A 19,427-nucleotide genomic window follows, 5' to 3' on the forward strand; every position below is an offset into this window, starting at 1 on the left:
CTCCCTCCCTCTCTCTCCCTCCCTCCCTCCCTCTCTCTCTCTCCCTCCCTCTCCCCCCTCCCTCCCCGCCCGGTTCTTCCCCCCATTTATGCATGCTCACACTCTAAATAAATAAGTAAAATTGAAGAAAATGTGTTTCTTGTTAGGTCACAGTAAGATAAAATTTTTAAAAATATTTTACTTGTCCTGGATACCATTTTCTTTTCATTTAAGCTGATCTTATGTTTATTTATTTTTTTAAGTAGTCTTTTGAAAATTGATTTAAAATATTTGAAAGGAAACATTTTACTTCCAAAGGAGTCTTGATTCATTTATCATTTGAACCAGATTATCTTCACATACTTTTCATATATTCATAACATTTGGATCTTGATATTGAATAAAGATTGGTAATCATCAACATATAATTAGCTATTCACACCTTCACATCCCCTCAAAGTAAGTAACTTTCTTTGATGGGCTGAAAAGTGAAAAAGGTTTCCTCTAGTAGGTAGTTCACTTCTGATAAACATTAGCATGTACAACATTCCTGTTAGCTTTAGAAGAATGGCATTTGAATAGCTTGGACATACTGATGATTATTTCCCTGTTTTCAGATCCTATAGGATGGATGAGCCACATCATTTATTAAGTGGATAGATATTTAAACAGACTTATCTAACTCTGATGTGGGTCTTCTCTTGATTGATAATGCCTTACCAGTATAGAGTTTAGGGTTTTTTTTTTGTTTTTTCTTTTTGCCTAATTTGTAAAGTAGGTATAATTATAACTGTTTACTTCAAAGGACAGTGAATGGCACATAATGTAATATGTTTAATGATACTTGTAATATTAATAAAAGAGCACTGGGTGTTATATGTAAGTGGTGAATCACTAAATTCTATTCCTGAAATTACTGCACTGAATGTTAACTAACTTGGATTTAAATTTTAAAAAAATTAATAAAAGTAATACTAAGGTTAATGTTAATTTGAATGGTATTGATACAAAATATATTCTGTAGTGATCAAAAATATGAATATATGTCAATGGAAATATTAAAAGTATTAGAGGAGGGACGCCTGGGTGGCTCAGTCGCTTGAACTTCGACTTCAGCTCAGGTCGTGATCTCAAGGTCCGTGAGTTCAAGCCTGCCTTGGGCTCTGTGCTGACAGCTCAGAGCCTGGAGCCTGCTTCAGATTCTGTGTATCCCTCTCTCTCTGCCCCTCTCCCGCTCATGCTCTGTCTCTTTCTCTGTCAAAAAAATAAATAAACATTAAAAAAAAATTTTTTTAAGTAGTAGAGGAAAACACAGGTATATATTTTTATAATATTAGAATGGGGCTCTATTAAGTATGACTTAAAAATTTATCAAGCATGAAAGAAAGATTTTACTATATAATAATAGAGAAACTATAGCAAAGGGCACCATGAACAAAGTAAAAAAACAGTAACCCAAGGGAAACAGTAACCCAAGGGAAAAAAGAAATTTTTTGAATGTTTATTTTTCGAGAGAAACAGAGCGTGAGGAGGGGAGGGGCAGAGAAAGAGGAGACATTGAACCTGAAGCAGGCTCCAGGCTCTGAGCTGTCAGCACAGCCCGATGTGGAGCTCGAACCCATGGACTGCGAGATCCTGTCCTGAGCTAAAGTCGGACACTTAACCAACGCTTAACTGACTGAGCCACCCAGGTGCCCTGGTTAAACTTCTTAATATACAAGAACACTTGTATATTAAGAAAACACTCCAAAATTTAGCAACTTAAACAACAAATATTTAATCTCATCATTTCTGAAGGACATGAACTTGGGAGCAGCTGGGTAGTTTCTGGCTTTGGATGTCATGAGATTGTAGTCAAGCTGTCATTTGGAGCTGTAATTTTCTCAAGACTCTACTGAGTATGAAGGATCTGTTTCTAAACTCACTGATGTGGTTGTTGGCAGGCCCCAGTTTCCCCTTGGCTGTTGGGCACAGAGTTCAGTACCTTACCTCATGGGTTTTTCCATAGGCTGCTCACAATTCGGCAGCTTTGTTCAAACTTAATGATCTAAGAGAGAGCTAGCACTCAAGATTAGGCTAATCTTGGAAGTGCTAAATCATTACCTCTGCTTATGTGCTATTGGTCACACAGATCAGTCTTAGTATATCGTGGGAGGATGTGAATTCACACCCAAGGATATCAATACCACGAGGTAGAGATCACTGGGGGCCATCTTGGAGGCTAGCTACCACAGTGGGTCATAATAGTATATCTTTTGTGACAATTTGGGATTATGGCAATATTTACATGGGAACTGTGTTTAAAAACTAGTATCTCCTTGCCAATCCCTATAAATGTTTGCTTTTCTTTTTCAGGTCCAGCACAGAATCAAATGCATGTTCCATCAGGGTATGGATTGCATCCTCAAAACTATATTGCTCCCTCAGGACATTATCCTCAAGGACCTGGGAAAATGACCTCATTGCCATTGGATAGCCAATGTGGTGATTACTACTCTGGTCTCTATATTGTACCGACACAAAATGTGGTGACTCCTAACACAGCAAACCAACAACCAGGAGCACAGCAGATGTATGGCAGGGGTCCTCCTGCTCCTCATATTGTAGGATCCACTCCGGGACCTTTCCAGGGTGCCGCTTCATCAGCATCCCATTTGCATACGAGTGCCTCCCAGCCGTACTCCCCTTTTGTGAATCACTACAGTAGTCCAGCCATGTACTCTGCCAACTCTTCTGTTGCTTCTCAGGGATTTCCCTCTACTTGTGGTCACTATGCTATGTCAACTGTTTCTAATGCTGCGTATCCTAGTGTTTCATATCCCTCTCTGCCTGCTGGTGATCCATATGGGCAACAAATGTTTACCTCACAGAATGCTCCGACTGTCCGGCCGGTTAGAGATAATTCATTTTCTGGTCACAGTACAGCTATCAGTCATTCATCACCGCTTCCACCTCCACCATCACACCAGTACCACCAGCAGCAGAGTCTTTCAGGATGCAGTACTCTCTCGTGGTCAGCTTCAGGCCTTCCGTCAACCCAAGATAATCTCCTCCGAAACCACAGTGGCTCCCTGGCTACAGCCAACAGCAACCCAACAAATACTGGTAGGTTGAATGAAAAGTACACCAAAGCATGGCTGAAAATCAGTGCATTTCCAGTCAGGTTTTTATTTGCATGAAGGTTAAAGATAATATTGCCTAATGGAAAAATTGGAAATTAGCTCACCTTTGCGGTTTATTTGCCTTATTTATTATGGTATTTTGCAACATTTCCCCGAACCCTTTTCCTTCACCTATTCACAATCAGCCACCCAACCATCTACCATACATAGGTGTGTTCTTTGTCATGATTGGGATCTCAGGCAATGTTTATTGATACATTTGATGCCTCTGCAATCGTTGTCTTTAGTATGAATTAGGTCTAGGGCAAAATAGGATCCATTTGGATTTATGCTTTGTTAGCCACTACTTTTTTTTTTTTATACCGCTCAACCTTGGGACAGTTACTATTTCAGCCAGAGCCCTACTCACTATAGAATACCACACTGGTTTCCCAAGTGAATCCCTGTTAGCAATGCTCACAGAAAAAATATATATGTATGTAATATGTCAGAATACATACTAAAGCTTATGTTTTCTATTCCCTATTGGTAAATTAGGATGAAGGATGGGGAAGAGGAAGAAAGATACATGAAGAATACTCTTGTAGTCTTTCTAACCTTCCTAAATCAAGATATGGTTAAATTTATTAGTTTGAAAATTACGTACATGTCATTTTAGTGTGGGGTTTCCATAGGATATACTCATTTTAATTCAACTTGTGAGCTTGAACTTCACAAAATATGCTCTTGAACTGAATGAAAATGTATGTAAAGAATGAGAACTGGTCAAGATGTGGTAGTTTTCTGAACAGTATCTTTAAATTGTATATCAGAGTCCAAAGAGCCAGAGTTTAAAGATGATGTAGAAAAGTATCCTTCCCTGGACAATTAGATTATTTAAAATTAGAACTTTGGAATATTATGTCTGAACTGTATACTCGAGATCATCTGTTCTTTCACTGCTGTGTTATGTAAAAACACTTTTGGCTGTAAGCAACTAATAGTGGTTTAAACAAAAGTGGTATTTTTCTCAGATAACAAGAAGTCTAGGTAGATATAGTGGATCCAGATGTCCTCAGTGTCTTTTCTGCCATCCTTTGCTCACTGGTGTATAGAGACAGTTGAACTTCTGTATCTGTAGACATCGAGTCTTGGTTAAAAGCAGAAAGAAGGGAGAGGAAAGAAGATAGGGTGGTGGTACTGACAGACTTTTTATATCATTTGCCATAGCTGTTTTAAAGGCAGTCCCTAATTTTAGGGAGGATTGGAAAATGAACATTTAGCTTTGTAGCCTTCATGGTAGAAGCAGGTGAGAAAGAAAGTGTTGGTATCAACTAGGCCTTGGGTAAGTCAACGTAGAGAGCATCTCTCACAGCTCTCAAGTCTGGCTGTGCACCAGGTTCCCTTGCACAGATTGTGATCTTCAACCCTCCCTACTGAGCTAGAAGAGAATCTTCAGTATAGTCTGTGGAATCTATATTTCTGATTTGACCTCATGACGCCTAGTACAAGATTCAAATGCAAATTCCATTTCTTTTTGTTTTACAAATGAGGAAAGCTATCCAAGTTGGGTTTTGCCTTCCGGTGGTGATTAATGTTAGAAACAGAGTTTGTCCCGGAGCTCAGTTTCTTTGACTCTCAGCCTTCCCTCCTCAGAACCAGGGCTTTCTGTCCCCTAGAAATTGTTTTCTTTCTCTCTTCTTTCAGCAGTCCTTTTACAGATCAGATTATCCTAAGGTCCCTCTGACTTAAGGATTTTGTGACTTTCGGGACAAAAAAAGAAGAAATACAGGTAATTCCTATCTTATTTCTGAGATGGGAATGGGACCCTGGATGGAACCAATTATACTGAGATACAGGGTCAGGGAAATACGGGGCCACTTGGCCAATGAATAGAACACCTAATTGTAAAGAGCTATCGCTGAAAAAAATATTGAATAAAGAATAATTACAAAATTACCTTCTTTTTGAATAATAATTAGTCCTTTACATAGAGAGATGGGATATATTTCCATTCTTTTAATCCTAGTACCGTACCATGAAAGCCATAAAAATATAATTTGAGAAGTTAATTCATGTCGAATAGGGTTTTGTTTTGGGGTTTTTTTTGCCTTTAGATTGGTAAGTTACTTTTTAATTCTAGTTCAGAACTTGACAAATATGTCTCAGGTTAATTGGATACTTGTTCTTCCCCATTTCAAAAGAAATAAAGAGGTTATTTTTGAAACCTACTTTGAAATGAAATATTACAGAAGTTCCCAGACTTTCTCAAGTTGAATCGATATGTATCAATATTTCTTTTCGTGGCGCCCCAAGCAATGTAGTAGTAATAGTTCATAAAGTATTTGGCAGATATCACTGTGTTTCTCTTAGAAATTTAAAACATCCTTTGGTAAGTTTTTATAGTGAAAAATTAACAAATACACATAGAAAGAGTTTAGATATAGATAGAATGAAAACTAAAAGTTTACTACCATTAGAAATTTTGGCCATTAATTTCCAGAGATAATCACAGTTAGCAATTTTTTTTGTGAATCCTTCCAGAAATCCTCTACACGTATACAAATGTTCTATATTAGAGGTATCATAAGCACATACATACACATTTAAAGTTAATCATTAAATACTAAGGAATTATTTTGTATGATACACTAAATAACATGAAACTATTGAAATTTGTAAATTTTTGGTTAATTTATGTTACTTTTACTAAATAAAACCCATTTGATCCTAATATATAAATGTACTATATTGGAATGGAATAAACTGCATTCATTTTTTAAAAAATAAGGGGCGCCTGGGTGGCTCAGTCGGTTAAGCGTCCGACTTCAGCTCAGGTCATGATCTCGCAGTCCGTGGGTTCGAGCCCTGCGTCAGGCTCTGTGCTGACAGCTCAGAGCCTGGAGCCTGTTTTGGGTACTGTGTCTCCCTCTTTCTCTGACCCTCCCCTGTTCATGCTCTGTCTCTGTCTCAAAAATAAATAAATGTTTAAAAAAAAATTTTTTTTTTTTAATAAAAAAAAATAAATAAATAAAACATCCCTTAGAACCCTGTAAATTTTTGCAAGGGTGACTTGTGTGCTTAGGTACCAGTTTTGGGAACCATGGGGATATTGATTTAAATTTCCTAGAAAGACAGGAAACTTTTTTTAATTGTTTTGGTCACACTTATACAATATTATTAAATTAGAATGATAATCTTAGGTATTAAATATAGTTTTGTGTGAAATTCATGAAATAATTGACGAAAATGATTGCATTTTTTTATTGATTATACTAGTTTCATTTTAGGTGTAGTAAAAGCTCTTCAACAATTCATAAAGTCTTGGAGATCCAAAAACATGAACCTGAGTTAAATGATTACCAAAAACATGGTGATGCATACATGCTATTATTTTTAGGCAGCCAATAAGTTCATTTTTAAGAGCATTGGAATAAAAGAGAACTTAAATATCTCATTCGCCTCTTATTTTACAAGAACATGTCACTGTAATTTAGCACTAGAACTTCAGTTTTTTGTTTTTTTTTTTTTTTTATTAAAAAGCTTATCCCAATTATATATGTCTTGGGTGCTATGTTTAGTTGTTAGGGTGAAATTTTGGCTGATATGTAAAAGGTGTCCTTTCATTAGGACTGTTACTGTAGGTAAATCTCTGAAGGTTCAGAAATTCTAGTTTGAGATGAAGTTAGTTGAGTGGGTGACTAAGACAAAAAGATACCCATCTTTGATAGCAAGATGGGTACTGAAACTTTAAATTCATTTAAGATCAATTTTTTACATTTTTTACTATCCTTTGTTTTGAAAATACATAATTTTAAAAATTAGCAAGATAATCTTGCCAAGACATACAGTTTTTCCAGGAAAGTTATTTTTGTAATAAAGGTTCATTTCTTTTGAGAGAGAGAGGGGCACGTGTGTATAGGGGAAAGAGAGAGACCCAAGCAGGTTTCACGCTGTCAGCACAGAGCCCACTGTGGGGCTTGAACTCACAAACCGTGAAATCATGATCTGAGCCGAAACCCAGAGTCAGCCGCTTAACCGTCTAAGCCAACCAGGCGCCCCTAGAAGTTATTTTTATTAAAATTGTTTTGACTTTTTTTGCTTAACGAGAGTCCCATATTAATAGCATATTATGACATAGTACTGTCTGAGAATGGTGTTTTACTATGGGCAATTTTTTAAAATAAAAAGCATTTTAAAAACTGCTTATGTAAAAATAATAAACACCTATATAATTCTATATAAAAATCTACAATACACATGACACCATGATCTAATTACTGATAAGTTAATATTATGTCTGTCATCTTGGGGTACTCATGTGCCTGAGGAAAAGCAGAAAAAGTTCTCAGGAAGTTTCCCCTGATATTTCATATTTGAACCGCAATCTGAAAAATGGGTTCTTCATGTGTAAAATAAATTGCAGGCGAAATAGATGTTTTATATTAGTTTATTTTTTTAATGTTTATTTTTGAGAGAGAGAAAGAGACAGTGTGAGCAAGGGAAGGGCAGAGAGAGAGGGAGACACAGAATCTGAAGCAAGCCCCAGACTCTGAACTGTCATCACAGAGCCCGATGCAGGGCTTGAACTCACAAACTATGAGATCATGACCCGAGCCGAAGTCAGATGCTTAACCAACTGAGTCACCCAGGTGCCCCCAAGATAAATATTTAAATGCAAAAGGCAAAACTTTAAAAACTTCTGAGAAAGTATGGAGGACTATCTCTAGAAACTTGGAATAAGGAAGAGTTTCTTAAGGCAACACTCATATAGTAAATTATCACTATATTGAATAAGCATGTTCAACTTGACTAATTTCTCTCCTTTTTTTTAATGTTTATTTATTTTGAGAGAGAGAGTGCAACGGGGGAGGGAGAAAGAGAGAGGGCGAGAGGGAACCCCAAAGCAGGCTCCATGCTGTCAGTGTAGAGCCTGATGCGGGGCTCGATCCCAGGAACCATGAGATCATGACCTGAACTGAAACCAAGAGTTGGACGCTCAACCCACTGAGCCACCCAGGTGCCCCCTGACTAATTTCTATTTAAAAACTTTTCTTGGGACACCTGGATGGCTCAGTCAGTTAAGCATTTGACTTTGACTCAGGTCTTGATCTCGCAGTTCACAAGTTCAAGTCCCAAATCAGGCTTTGTGCTGACAGCTTGGAGCCTGGAGCCTGCTTCAGATTGTGTGTCTCCCTCTCTCTCTGCCCCACACCGGCTCATGCTCTGTCTCTCTCTCTCAAAAATAAGCATTTTTAAAAAAATTAAAAACTACTCTATGATCTAGAACCCATTATTTAAAAAAAATTTTTTTCTTCACTGAAAGACATGAAGAAAACAAAAAGACAAGCTCTGAACTGAGAGAAAAAACTATTTACAGTATTTATCCAGAATACACAAATAACACATACAAATTAATGAGGAAAAGACCAACAACCCAAGAAAAAAACAAATGAAATGAAAACATACTTTATCTCATTAATTTTGAGGAAAAGAAAATTAGAACCAGAATGAGATTACCTCCCCGCCTTTTTTTTTTTTTTAATTTTAGCACGAGTGGAGGACAGGGGCAGAGGAGGGGAGAGAGAGAGAGAATCTTAAACAGGCTTCACACTCAGCACAGAGCCCAACATGGGACTTGATCCCACAACCCTGGGATCATGACCTGAGCTGAAATCAAGAATCAGATGCTCGACTGAGCCACTCAGGTGTTCCATAGAATGGGATATCTTTTTATACCTAGCAGTGGAATGGTAAAAATTTGAAAGTCTGACCGTACCAAGGGATGGCAAGGGTGTGGAGTAACAGGAAGACTCTTAAGACACCGTTGTTGATAGGATTTATTGGTTCACTATTTTACAAAAATCTGGCACTAGTGGAATTGAAGATAGCCATCCCCTAAATGCAGTGATTCCATTTCTAAAATTTGATGCAATGAGTCACCTAGACTCGTTAAAATGCAGGTTTTGATTCACCAAGTCTAGTATGGCTTGGTCCAAGATTCTACATTTTCATTAAGTTTCTATGTGAGCTGTTGCCAGCCTAGAGACTACACTTTGAATGGAAGGCTCTAGACTACCGCATCCTGTTTTAGATGTGTGGCACTTCTAGGAAATGATGACATTTGTTTGGGATACTGGGCTAGTAAGGACTACTGTGCTCTCTAGGCCAAAAGAGCTTATTTTCCCACAGGCTGCCCTCAGGGCTAAGGGGATTCTGAGTCTCTTGCTGCACACCTACGCCCCTTTGACCTACAGTTCATACCTTAAGAAGCTCTGCCCTAGAGAAACTTGCGTATCTGCACCAGGGACATGTTCAGGAATATTTATAGCAGCACTGTTTGTGAAAACAAAAAAATTGGAAACCCAAAAGCCAGTATCATAGAATGGATAGATTGTATCATTCCAGTGGACTACCGAGCAGAAGTGGAAATGTCATATACGGTTGCACACATTAACCTGAGTGGACCCCAGAAATTTAATGTAGGAAGTCGTGGACTTTATCGTGGGAAGACCCTGTTACTTAAAAATGGCTCAACTGAAATATGTGGAGGATATGTTGTGTGTCCAAGAGGACAGAGAACAAATAAACAGAAATACTGTCAGCCTTGCACAGAGTCTCCAGAACTTTATGATTGGCTTTTTCTTGGACTTATGGCTGTGCTTCTGCTTTTTTTATGTTCGTTCGTTGGTTCTTCATCAAATGGATTGTGTGTGTGTGTGTGTGTGTGTGTGTGTGTGTGTGTGTGGTGTATTAATCGACCTTTAATGTCCAAAAGAGGCATGGATGCAGAGCATAGGAGATGTGGTGGGGTCTCAACTTTTGCTTCAGAAATGAGGGAGAGATGAACACAAACCAGACATTTCCAGCTGGCCACAGAAGTCTGGGAAGGCAGGGGAGAAACACAGACTTGGACATTTATAAAAAAATTCAATAAAACCAATGTATGTAGTGTGATATTGTTACCGAGTTGAAAAGCAAACAAAAAAAATGTTTAGGAATACTTGTATGTGTGGCAAATTATTTAAAAACAAATGCGAGGGAATAATAAACAATTCAGGAGGGAGGACTTCTGTGAGGAGTACACTGATAGCTTCAGCAGTTTGGGAAATATTTTATTTTCACAACTGGATGCTGAGTTCATGGGCATTTTATTATGTTTTTATATATGTGTATATGTATATATGCACAGATGTATCACATAAACTCTTATCTATACCAACTGTTTTATTAAAGAAAAAAGTTTGTCAAAGCAAGGAGTGAGTTTATTCCTCTTTAATGGGAAAGAGCATGGCAAGTTCAAGGGACTGGAAGAAGAGCAGTGAAGCTAGAGGAGAAGCACAGACCAGGGTGAGGCTAGGGACTTAGGATCATTCCAGGCCTTGTTAACCGTGTTAGAAAGTTTTGAGGGTAAGATGTTTTGTCTTCACCCCGAAGCACTGGCAGAATTCTGAAGGATTATAAGCAGGTTGGAGACTGGCTGTAACGTTCCGGAACAGAGAGGGGCCCTGTTTAAAATTACTCATCTTTGACTTTGTGCTTGGAATTGCTTTTGAAAAATTAGTTGTGGGAATCGTTTGAGGCCTAGGATGATGGAATTGTTCTCCATAGAGGTTTTTTTCTTTCCTTCTGCCAAGTGCCTCTGGGTACTACCAGCTTATTGCACTAATTCATTTCCAGGCCTCTTGATTTCCTGGACTATATGAATGATCTGAACCAAAGCTCCTTGTGTTTATAAGGATTAGATTCCTGGCTTATCCTTATCCTAAAGTTATAACCCTTCAGAGTACTATCTTAAAAGTGGAAGTACGGGTACCTTATCAGGTACCCCATCTGGTATGCCCTGGCCTCTGCAAGTCCACAGAAAACAGATCAGGTGTGTAGCAGATATCCACAGTGTGCAATGCAAGCAGCTTTGAGTGTTAGCTATTTTTCTGAGTTTTTAATTTCTTACAGATTTGGGCCTGGAATTTCATTAATATCCTGTTAGGTCTTTGATAATTTTTAAAAAGTATTTTTTTTTTTAATTTAAAAAAAAAATTTTTTTTTTTAACGTTTATTTATTTTTGAGACAGAGAGAGACAGAGCATGAACAAGGGAGAGGCAGAGAGAGAGGGAGACACAGAATCCGAAACAGGCTCCAGGCTCTGAGCTGTCAGCACAGAGCCCGACGCAGGGCTTGAACTCACAGACCGTGAGATCATGACCTGAGCCGAAGTCGGACGCTTAACTGACCAAGCCACCCAGGCGCCCCTAAAAAGTATTTTTAAAGTTATCTTTAATGGGAGGTTTGGTCCTTACTGAGGCAGAAATATCCTCTCCATTTTTTAGACAGTACCTTTTAATTACCTACCACAAGCTAATGTAAAACTAGCCTATTTACTGGGTCGTCATGCCCCCTTCTCTGTTCTCTGTCACCCAATATTAGATGACTGTATCTTAGTTTTCCCTTTGTACTGTTAACTCTATTTATCATTCTGTTATGTTAGCAGTTTTAGTGATTACATCAGTTATCTAATTCTGGTTTAAGACAAAAATGGCTTACTATTTTTTGTGGTCTGTGGGTTGGACAGTTCTGCAGGTTTTTCCTGGACTCACCCGTGTGTCTTCATTTATCTAGAGGCTTGGCTGAGTTGGAAGATCCTAGGACTTCACTCATGTGTCCAGTAGTTGGTGCAGAATAGTTCACTGGGGTACCTAGGTTTTTCAACACTTAACTAACTTCCTTACATGATAGTCCCAGGGTAGCTACAGGGTGTCTTGAGATTTGAGTTCTGGGACTTGCATAGCATTACTTCTGTCACATTCTGTTGATTAAAGTCAGTCACGAGGTTAGTCCTAATTCAGAGAGAGGGAAAATAGACTCCATTTCTTAATGAGAAGAATTGTAACATATTGTGACCATGTTTTCAGTTCCCCACAATGACGTTTGTCCTTCCTAAAAATGATGAAGTAATAACACATTTAGACTACCTTCCACCTTCTTCCCCATTCCCCACATTTATATCATTTATACACTATGGGACATATAACATGTTGTGTGTGTGTGTGTTTTTTAAATTTTTGTTTATTTATTTTAAATAATCTCTATCCCCATCATGGGGCTTGAACTTACCACTCCAAGATCAAGAGTCACATGCACTTCCAACTGAGCCAGCCAGGTACCCCAACATATAACATATTTTGTTCTGTCACCATATTCCTACATTTGTTTTAGTCTTACACATTCTAAGTTTGTCTATATAGGCACAGACACATTATACATGTTTAAACATACATACGTGTATGCATATATATAGATATATTTTCACTGCTCACTAGTCTTTTTGTCATAGGGTGTTCCCCCCTTTTATTTTTTTAAAATGTTTATTTATTTTGAGAGAGAGAGTGCGCACAAGCCAGGAAAGGGCAAAGAGCGGGGGAGAGAGAATCACAACCAAGCAGACTACATGGGACACAATCTCACGAACTGTGAAATCATGACCTAAGCTGAAATCAAGAGTCAGACGTTTAACTGACTGAGCCACCCAGGCACCCCTTTCTTAACTTTTAGATATAATTGGCATATAACGTTGTGTAAGTTTAAGATGTACAATGTGATGATTGACATGACATATATATGTACTGCAAAAAGATTACCATAGTAGGGTTAGTTAATATATCCATATCATCTCACATAATTACCTGTGTGTGTGTGTGTGTGTGTGTGTGTGTGTGGTGAGAATATTTAAGATTTACTGTCTTAGCAACTTTCAGGTATTGTTAACAGTAGTCACTGTGCTGTACATTAGATCCCCAGAACGTACTCATCTTAAAACTGAAAATTTATGGTGACAGATGGTAAGTACACTTATTGTGGCGAGCATTTCATACTGTATATAATTGTCAAATCACTATGTTGTACACCTGAGACTAATACAATATTGTATATCAACTGTACTTTAATAAAAGAAAAATAAAAGTTTACACCCTTTGACCACTGTCTCCCTATTTCCCTTCCCCCCAACCACCCAGGCCTTGGAAACTACCATTCTGCTCTGTTTCTATGAATTCAGCTTTTTAGATTCTACATACAAGTGAGATCATGTGCTATTTGTCTTTCTCTGACTTGTTTTACTTAGCATAATACCTTCAGGGTCCATCCCTGTTGTTGCAAGTGGAAGGATTTCCTTTTTTATGGTTGAATAATGTGTGTGTGTGTGTGTGTGTGTGTGTGTGTGTGTGTGTGTGTTTTATCCATTTATCCATCAGTGGACCCTTGATGGATAGGCTGTTGCCATGGGTTTTTAATTACCTCTTGGTTGGCTGAAGATTATCCTCCAAATCAGGCAGTTTGACCTATCACAAAAGACCCACTGTGAATCACAAGTACTTTATTCCAGACGTCCAACCTAGTGTTACCGTTGAGTCCTTACTTAGCTATATGTGAAATACAGCATTTGATTAGCAGCAGCAAATAAGATGTGGTAGTTTATAATAAAATATGGGATCTGAGCTGATACTGGAAACATTTGAACTGGAATTCGTGGACATTACTGCAGAAACAACCTCTATTCATCTTATCTTAGGTACCACTGCATAGTACAATAATGAATTAATAGCAGTGATGATTAGTAAAGTAAAACTGTTTGGGATTCATGTTGTTTAAAAAGGTAAGGAAGTTTATGAGATGTTTTAGGAAAGTTGCCATTAAAGATTATTAAAACATTTGGTAAGTTTCCAGTTTTTCTTAAAATCATATCTTTGAACCACCTTATTTTCTCTATATAATACTAGATATATGTGATGCTACTGAAGTTTCTACAAGAACTTCATATAAGCTGTATTTTGTTAGTATTTTGATGTCTTTCCAGTTGATTCCTGTGAATGAAATAGTTTTCTGTCTTTAGTTGCAGATTCTTTATCTTGTCCTGTTATGCAAAATGTTCAGCCTCTCAAGTCCAGCCCAGTCGTATCCTCTGTTTTGTCAGGAGCCTCATCAACAAGAACACCTCCTGCTGCAAATCGCCCAGTTGAGCCTGTAGCCTCAGTTACACAGCCATCAGAGTTATTACAACAGAAAGGTATTTGAAAAATTTATTTTACTGTATACAGAGAGAGTACACACATATATACACACACACTGATTCAAATAGCTGATTTTAGAAAGTCAAACTGTATAACTATAGTTTATATAAAATATGAAGTGATATAATGTCTAATCTCAGTTCAGACACTGTTTTTTGTATATTAACTTCCAGTCTCTGCTTATGACTATATATTTTACATAATTGTAGTCATAGTATATATACCATTTTGTGTTTTGCTTTTACATTTATTACATTATACACAGTTCTTCATATATCCCCATAGTTGTCAGAGTCATTTTCATGGCTAATACTTCATTGTGTCAATGTATTATAATTTACTAATGCATCCCTCTGTTATGGAACATTTCTTTCCTATTTTTTAAATATTACTATAGTTGTAGGATAAAGCACCCCAGATTTTTTAATTTAGTGACTCTCCATATCCTATTTGATGTTCTCTCTATTTGTCATTATTATTAATGAAAGTAACTTTTGAGCCACCTTTGGTACTGAGAGGGATGAAAATTAAATTGTAACCCATACCCTTGCAGCACTGACAAACAATATGGTTTATTCGTTTGTTGAATATTCTCCATGTGTTAAATAAGTGACAGGTAACTAAAAGGTGTTGTTTTGACCCTCCTTCCCTATGTTGCCTTTTCTTTTGGCAGTATTCTTGGTTATTTTCTACCTGGCTGAAACTCCAAATCTATTGATGTTTCAGGTTGATGTACTGTGTTTTTCATTTGATGAGAATAACTGAACTATTTTTAGGAATCTGTAGTTTGTATTCCCAGAGCAACCATTAGTAGTAATATTTTAGAGACTGTGCTTACTGTATAATGACAGCTTCTTACCTTGAATATGAAGAATTCTCTTTCATTTTTCTCTCTTATGTTCTGAATCTCAGAAAAAGCATCTTAGGTTGATCTCACAACTTATTATTATCTGTTGAGTATGTGGTCAAGAGGACTTTCTATCATTTAATCAGAGTATAAATTAAAAATGTTCTTATTTGGCTTTATAGGAAAACCACCTGCAGCACCATGGAGTGTCCATGGATTCCCAAGAAGCCAGTGGGTATATTGGGAATAAAATCTAGTTTTTTAGAAGTGTTTGCCTTTAAAATGAAGGACTGGTAGGAAATGTTTGCTTATCATGAGTAGAACAAATTTAAGAGTAGGTTGAACCCCTGACTAAATGAATGGTATCTTTCCTCGGCATTGATGACTGCCTTCCATTTCTTAAATATCTTGCTTGTTTTGACCCTTTACATTGCCCCTGCTGGTATCTTTTTTCCTATTATATTTTCTTTGTTAGCATTTTACTTTAAGTACCATCCTGCCATTGTAAGTATCATTTTGTAAACCACATCCCTACAAAATAATCCTAATTATGTGTTTTTCTTACTAATAAGATAGATTTAATAAAATAGGTTTGAAAAGAGGGGCTACCATTTATTAAGCACTTACAGTGTGCCAGATACTTTTATCTTACTTAACCCCCATTATCATCCTACAATATCCCTGTTTTACAGATGAGAACAGTGAGATTCAGAAAGATTAGGAAGTTTGCCCAAGATTATAAATTACTCTGCCCGAGTAGCAGAGTGAAAGATTTTTAACTGAAACTTTATCTTTCTGTAAAATAAGGTGAATTGTTTTGTAGGCTGTTAACAAGCTCTTGATTTACCTAAGAGAAGCTCCTTGAATAAGTAACAGAAAAGAGAATACTAGAAACATTTGAATTGTAGTTTTTTTTGTTCCTTTTTTTTTTAAGTGGGAGATTGGCTCCTTAGTGGCCTTTGGATAGATGTGCAGTGTACAATATATCATGTGAGGTAGGGCTACCACGTGTGTTGTGCAAGTTATGGTTTATGTGAATGGTGCCTGTTGTAGTTGGATGGTATGTGGGCTGCACAGGCTATGCTGTGGTTCTGATATGACTACTAAAATATTAATACTTCAAAGAGATTTTAGTATTTTTCTCCTAGCTTCAGAGATACTTTTGCTTTGTTGTTCTCAGAGGGACTACACATTCTTGTACTGGTTTTAAGATAGGAGGCTGCAAATTTTGGTTTGTATACCTCCTAAAAAGTTTTTGTAAAAACTCTATAACTACTTGGACATTGGTGAGATTGACGGCTAAAATTTTCACCAAAAGTTTAAATAGTTGCAGTTATGTAATTTCAACATATTGCATACATTGACTTTTAAAACAAACAGGTTATATTATTCCTTGAATCCACTAGAATGATACCTATTGTCATCCTTTTTAAAAATGCCTAAATGAGCCCTTCTTTAACATTTGGAAAGTTTACATTTTTTTCTTTTTCTCCTTAATGTCATACTCTTTCCCCCTGAATATAATATGATCATTTTATATATATTAATATATATAATAACATATTCTTAAGCTAGAAACTCTTTTATCATTCTGTCGTAGTTCTTTGCCATAGTAATATTATATAAAATTTAAATTTAAATTTTATAAATTTTGCTTTATGATCGTACATGTCTAAGCATTAACTTCTTTTTATTCTTGATTGAACTATCAAGATAATTATTAGTATATAGTTGGTCAAAATAACATATAAGAATTATGAATTTGGGTATTTTTTTTTTATGGAAAGTACATTTTAAATGGAAATACATCTTTCAGTGAAATGAATGACTCTCCCCCATCCCCACCATAGCTTTGTGTACCTGACTTGTATGACTCATTATTAGATAAACTTAAGATAAATTTCATTCATAGTTTTTATCTTCACACATACAATTGCTAAGAAATTTTTTCATGTAAAGAAGATAGGAATGGTATTGGAAGGCTTTTATTAAAGTAGTGTTTTTCTTTAGACTTTTTTAACGTTTTTAATCTTCTGGGTTACATGTCAGAATTTTTATTGTTGTTTGTTAGATTTTATTTTCCAGCTTGTAGATAGATAGTACCATTATTACTTTCATGTAGCAGTTTATAATTTTAAAATACCTTTAATTTTTATTACCTCACTCAATCATCAGGTAAAGCAGGCATATCACATTTCATCTTCCTTTTATAAAAGGAAAAATTGAAGGTTAGAAAGGTTTAGGTGTGTTCCCCAAAGACACAGACTCTCTAGGTAGGGGGTGCCAAGACCCCATGTAGGTCCTCTGGCTCCAAACCCAATCCTTGTTTTGCTGAATCACCAATTATTCAGAGTATTGTGAATTTCATTATACTTTTGCCAATATAACATCTCATCACATCCTTTAAATGTGTTTTTATCAAAAACTTTAAACTGTAATGTAGGTCATTTGTTTTATATATGGCATCGCCATATAACCTAATTGGCAAAGGCAGTCCTCATTTTCAAACCAGTGAGACAAATTTAATTCTTTGCCAGAAAATCTGACTTAATTTTTTTAATCCAAGGGGATGTGTTCCTGGAGTTTCAAAGGGGTATCATAAACTCCACTGAGAAATAAATTATAGCATATATCTTCTAAGCCAAATTACTAAAAGCAGTCAAATTTAAATGTCAAAGACCAAATATGATTAATGTATCCTTTTTTATGGTAGATTATAAAAATTGGGCGGGGCGCCTGGGTGGCTCAGTCGGTTAAGCGGCCGACTTCAGCTCAGGTCACGATCTCGCGGTCTGTGAGTTCGAGCCCCGCGTCGGGCTCTGGGCTGATGGCTCAGAGCCTGGAACCTGCTTCCGATTCTGTCTCCCTCTCTCTCTGCCCCTCCCCCGTTCATGCTCTGTCTCTGTCTCAAAAATAAATAAAACGTTAAAAAAAAAAATTAAAAATTAGGCAATGAGTTGATAAGCTGTTTTTCATTACCAAATTTGAAATAAAGGAGTGTAACATCTATCTGATATTACACTATTTAAGAAGTGAGGATTTTCTTGAAAACCATTGTATTCCTATAGTAAATATACGCATTATGTGTATCAAACTCTGGTATTTGGTGTCTTTAAAATATTTAAATAGGAATCAAGTATAAAAATGAAAAGTAATTCTGTTATTTAATCAGGCATCATGATTAAAATGTTCTCATGTTGGAGTGCCTGGGTGTCTCAGTTGGTACCTGACTCAATTTCGGCTCAGGTCATGATTTCACAGTTTGTGAATTCAAGACCCATGTCAGGCTCTGTTCTGACAGCCCAGATCCTGCTTGGGATCCTCTCTCTCCCTCTCTCTCTGTCCCTCCCCCATACTCTCTCTCTCTCTCCCTCTTTCTCTTTCTCAAAAATAAACATTAAAAAACAATGTTCCCATGTAATTAATTGAAAAAAAAAACATATACCACTAAGTACTAACAGATTTACCCACTAGTAAATATTTTTGTTATTGTTAAAAGGAGGTAGAAATAACTAAATATTGTATAAAATATAAGGAGGTGAGAAGTGATTATAATCAAAAATATTTTATGATAAAATAGGTTGTAAAATACTTTATTGAATGTTTCATGTTGACTTTGAAAGAAATTATGTAAAATTTTTATCTATGAGTTTTATCCAATGTATCTTGAAAAAAAATTGGTCATCCTAGAAAACATTCTACTTGTTTTTAAAAGAATTAACATGGCTAAGAATACTTTTCAGATTGGTGGAAGTTTATTTTTTGTAATGACTTGTTCTGTCCCCTGTAGGGATAAATATTAAGAATAGCTGGAAATAATTGTTTTTAATGAAATATACACAAAAACATGTTTTTTAAAGTTCAATAATAATAATAGCTAATAATTATATAGTATTTAGTATATTTCAAGCATCATTTTAAGCTTTGAAATATATTAATTCACTTTATCCTCACAACAACCACTATCTGAGGTAGTTCTTACCCCCTTTACAGATGATGTAGATGAAAACCAGAGAGGTTAGTAATTTGCCCAGGGAAACACAGCTGGTAATTGATAGAACATAGAATTGAACCCAGAGCCCCCATCTTTATTCAGTGTTCTGCTGCTTGTCTCTTCAGTATTTCTTACTGGTTTTGCTTTGTCCTCATGGTACTCTTTCAAAAGCAGTGGGTTCTTTGGCAGTAGTGCTTGTGAGCTGCATACGTGCAGAATTATTAAATAAATTCATCATTACTCCCACCAATTTACTTTTCACTATTTTTGAATTAAGAATATTCCAGTGAGCCCCAACCCTATTTCTAACATCTTCCGTCTTTAACCGAAACATGTATGGCAAGATAAAAGAAAGTCTGTAGATTGAAGGTGCCTTGATTAATCATTTAAAGAAGGAAGAAGCTTTCCCTTTAGTCCCAGAGACATTTTTATATCTCAG

The 19,427-nt window shown here is 36.4% G+C and overlaps 1 protein-coding gene across 4 annotated transcripts in view; it reads left to right on the forward strand.

Annotated features, from left to right (window-relative positions):
• Positions 1–19,427, forward strand: part of SEC24B (SEC24 homolog B, COPII coat complex component) — a 100,270-nt gene that overhangs the window by 20,516 nt on the left and 60,327 nt on the right. For all 4 annotated transcript variants that reach the window (XM_049631010.1, XM_049631011.1, XM_049631012.1 and 1 more), the window contains exons 2-3: positions 2,335–3,084; positions 13,970–14,143. In XM_049631010.1, coding sequence (XP_049486967.1) covers positions 2,335–3,084; positions 13,970–14,143 — 924 coding nt within the window. The remainder of the gene's footprint in view (positions 1–2,334; positions 3,085–13,969; positions 14,144–19,427) is intronic.

This window comes from Panthera uncia, chromosome B1, assembly GCF_023721935.1.
Source record: "Panthera uncia isolate 11264 chromosome B1, Puncia_PCG_1.0, whole genome shotgun sequence".
Taxonomy (NCBI): domain Eukaryota; kingdom Metazoa; phylum Chordata; class Mammalia; order Carnivora; family Felidae; genus Panthera; species Panthera uncia.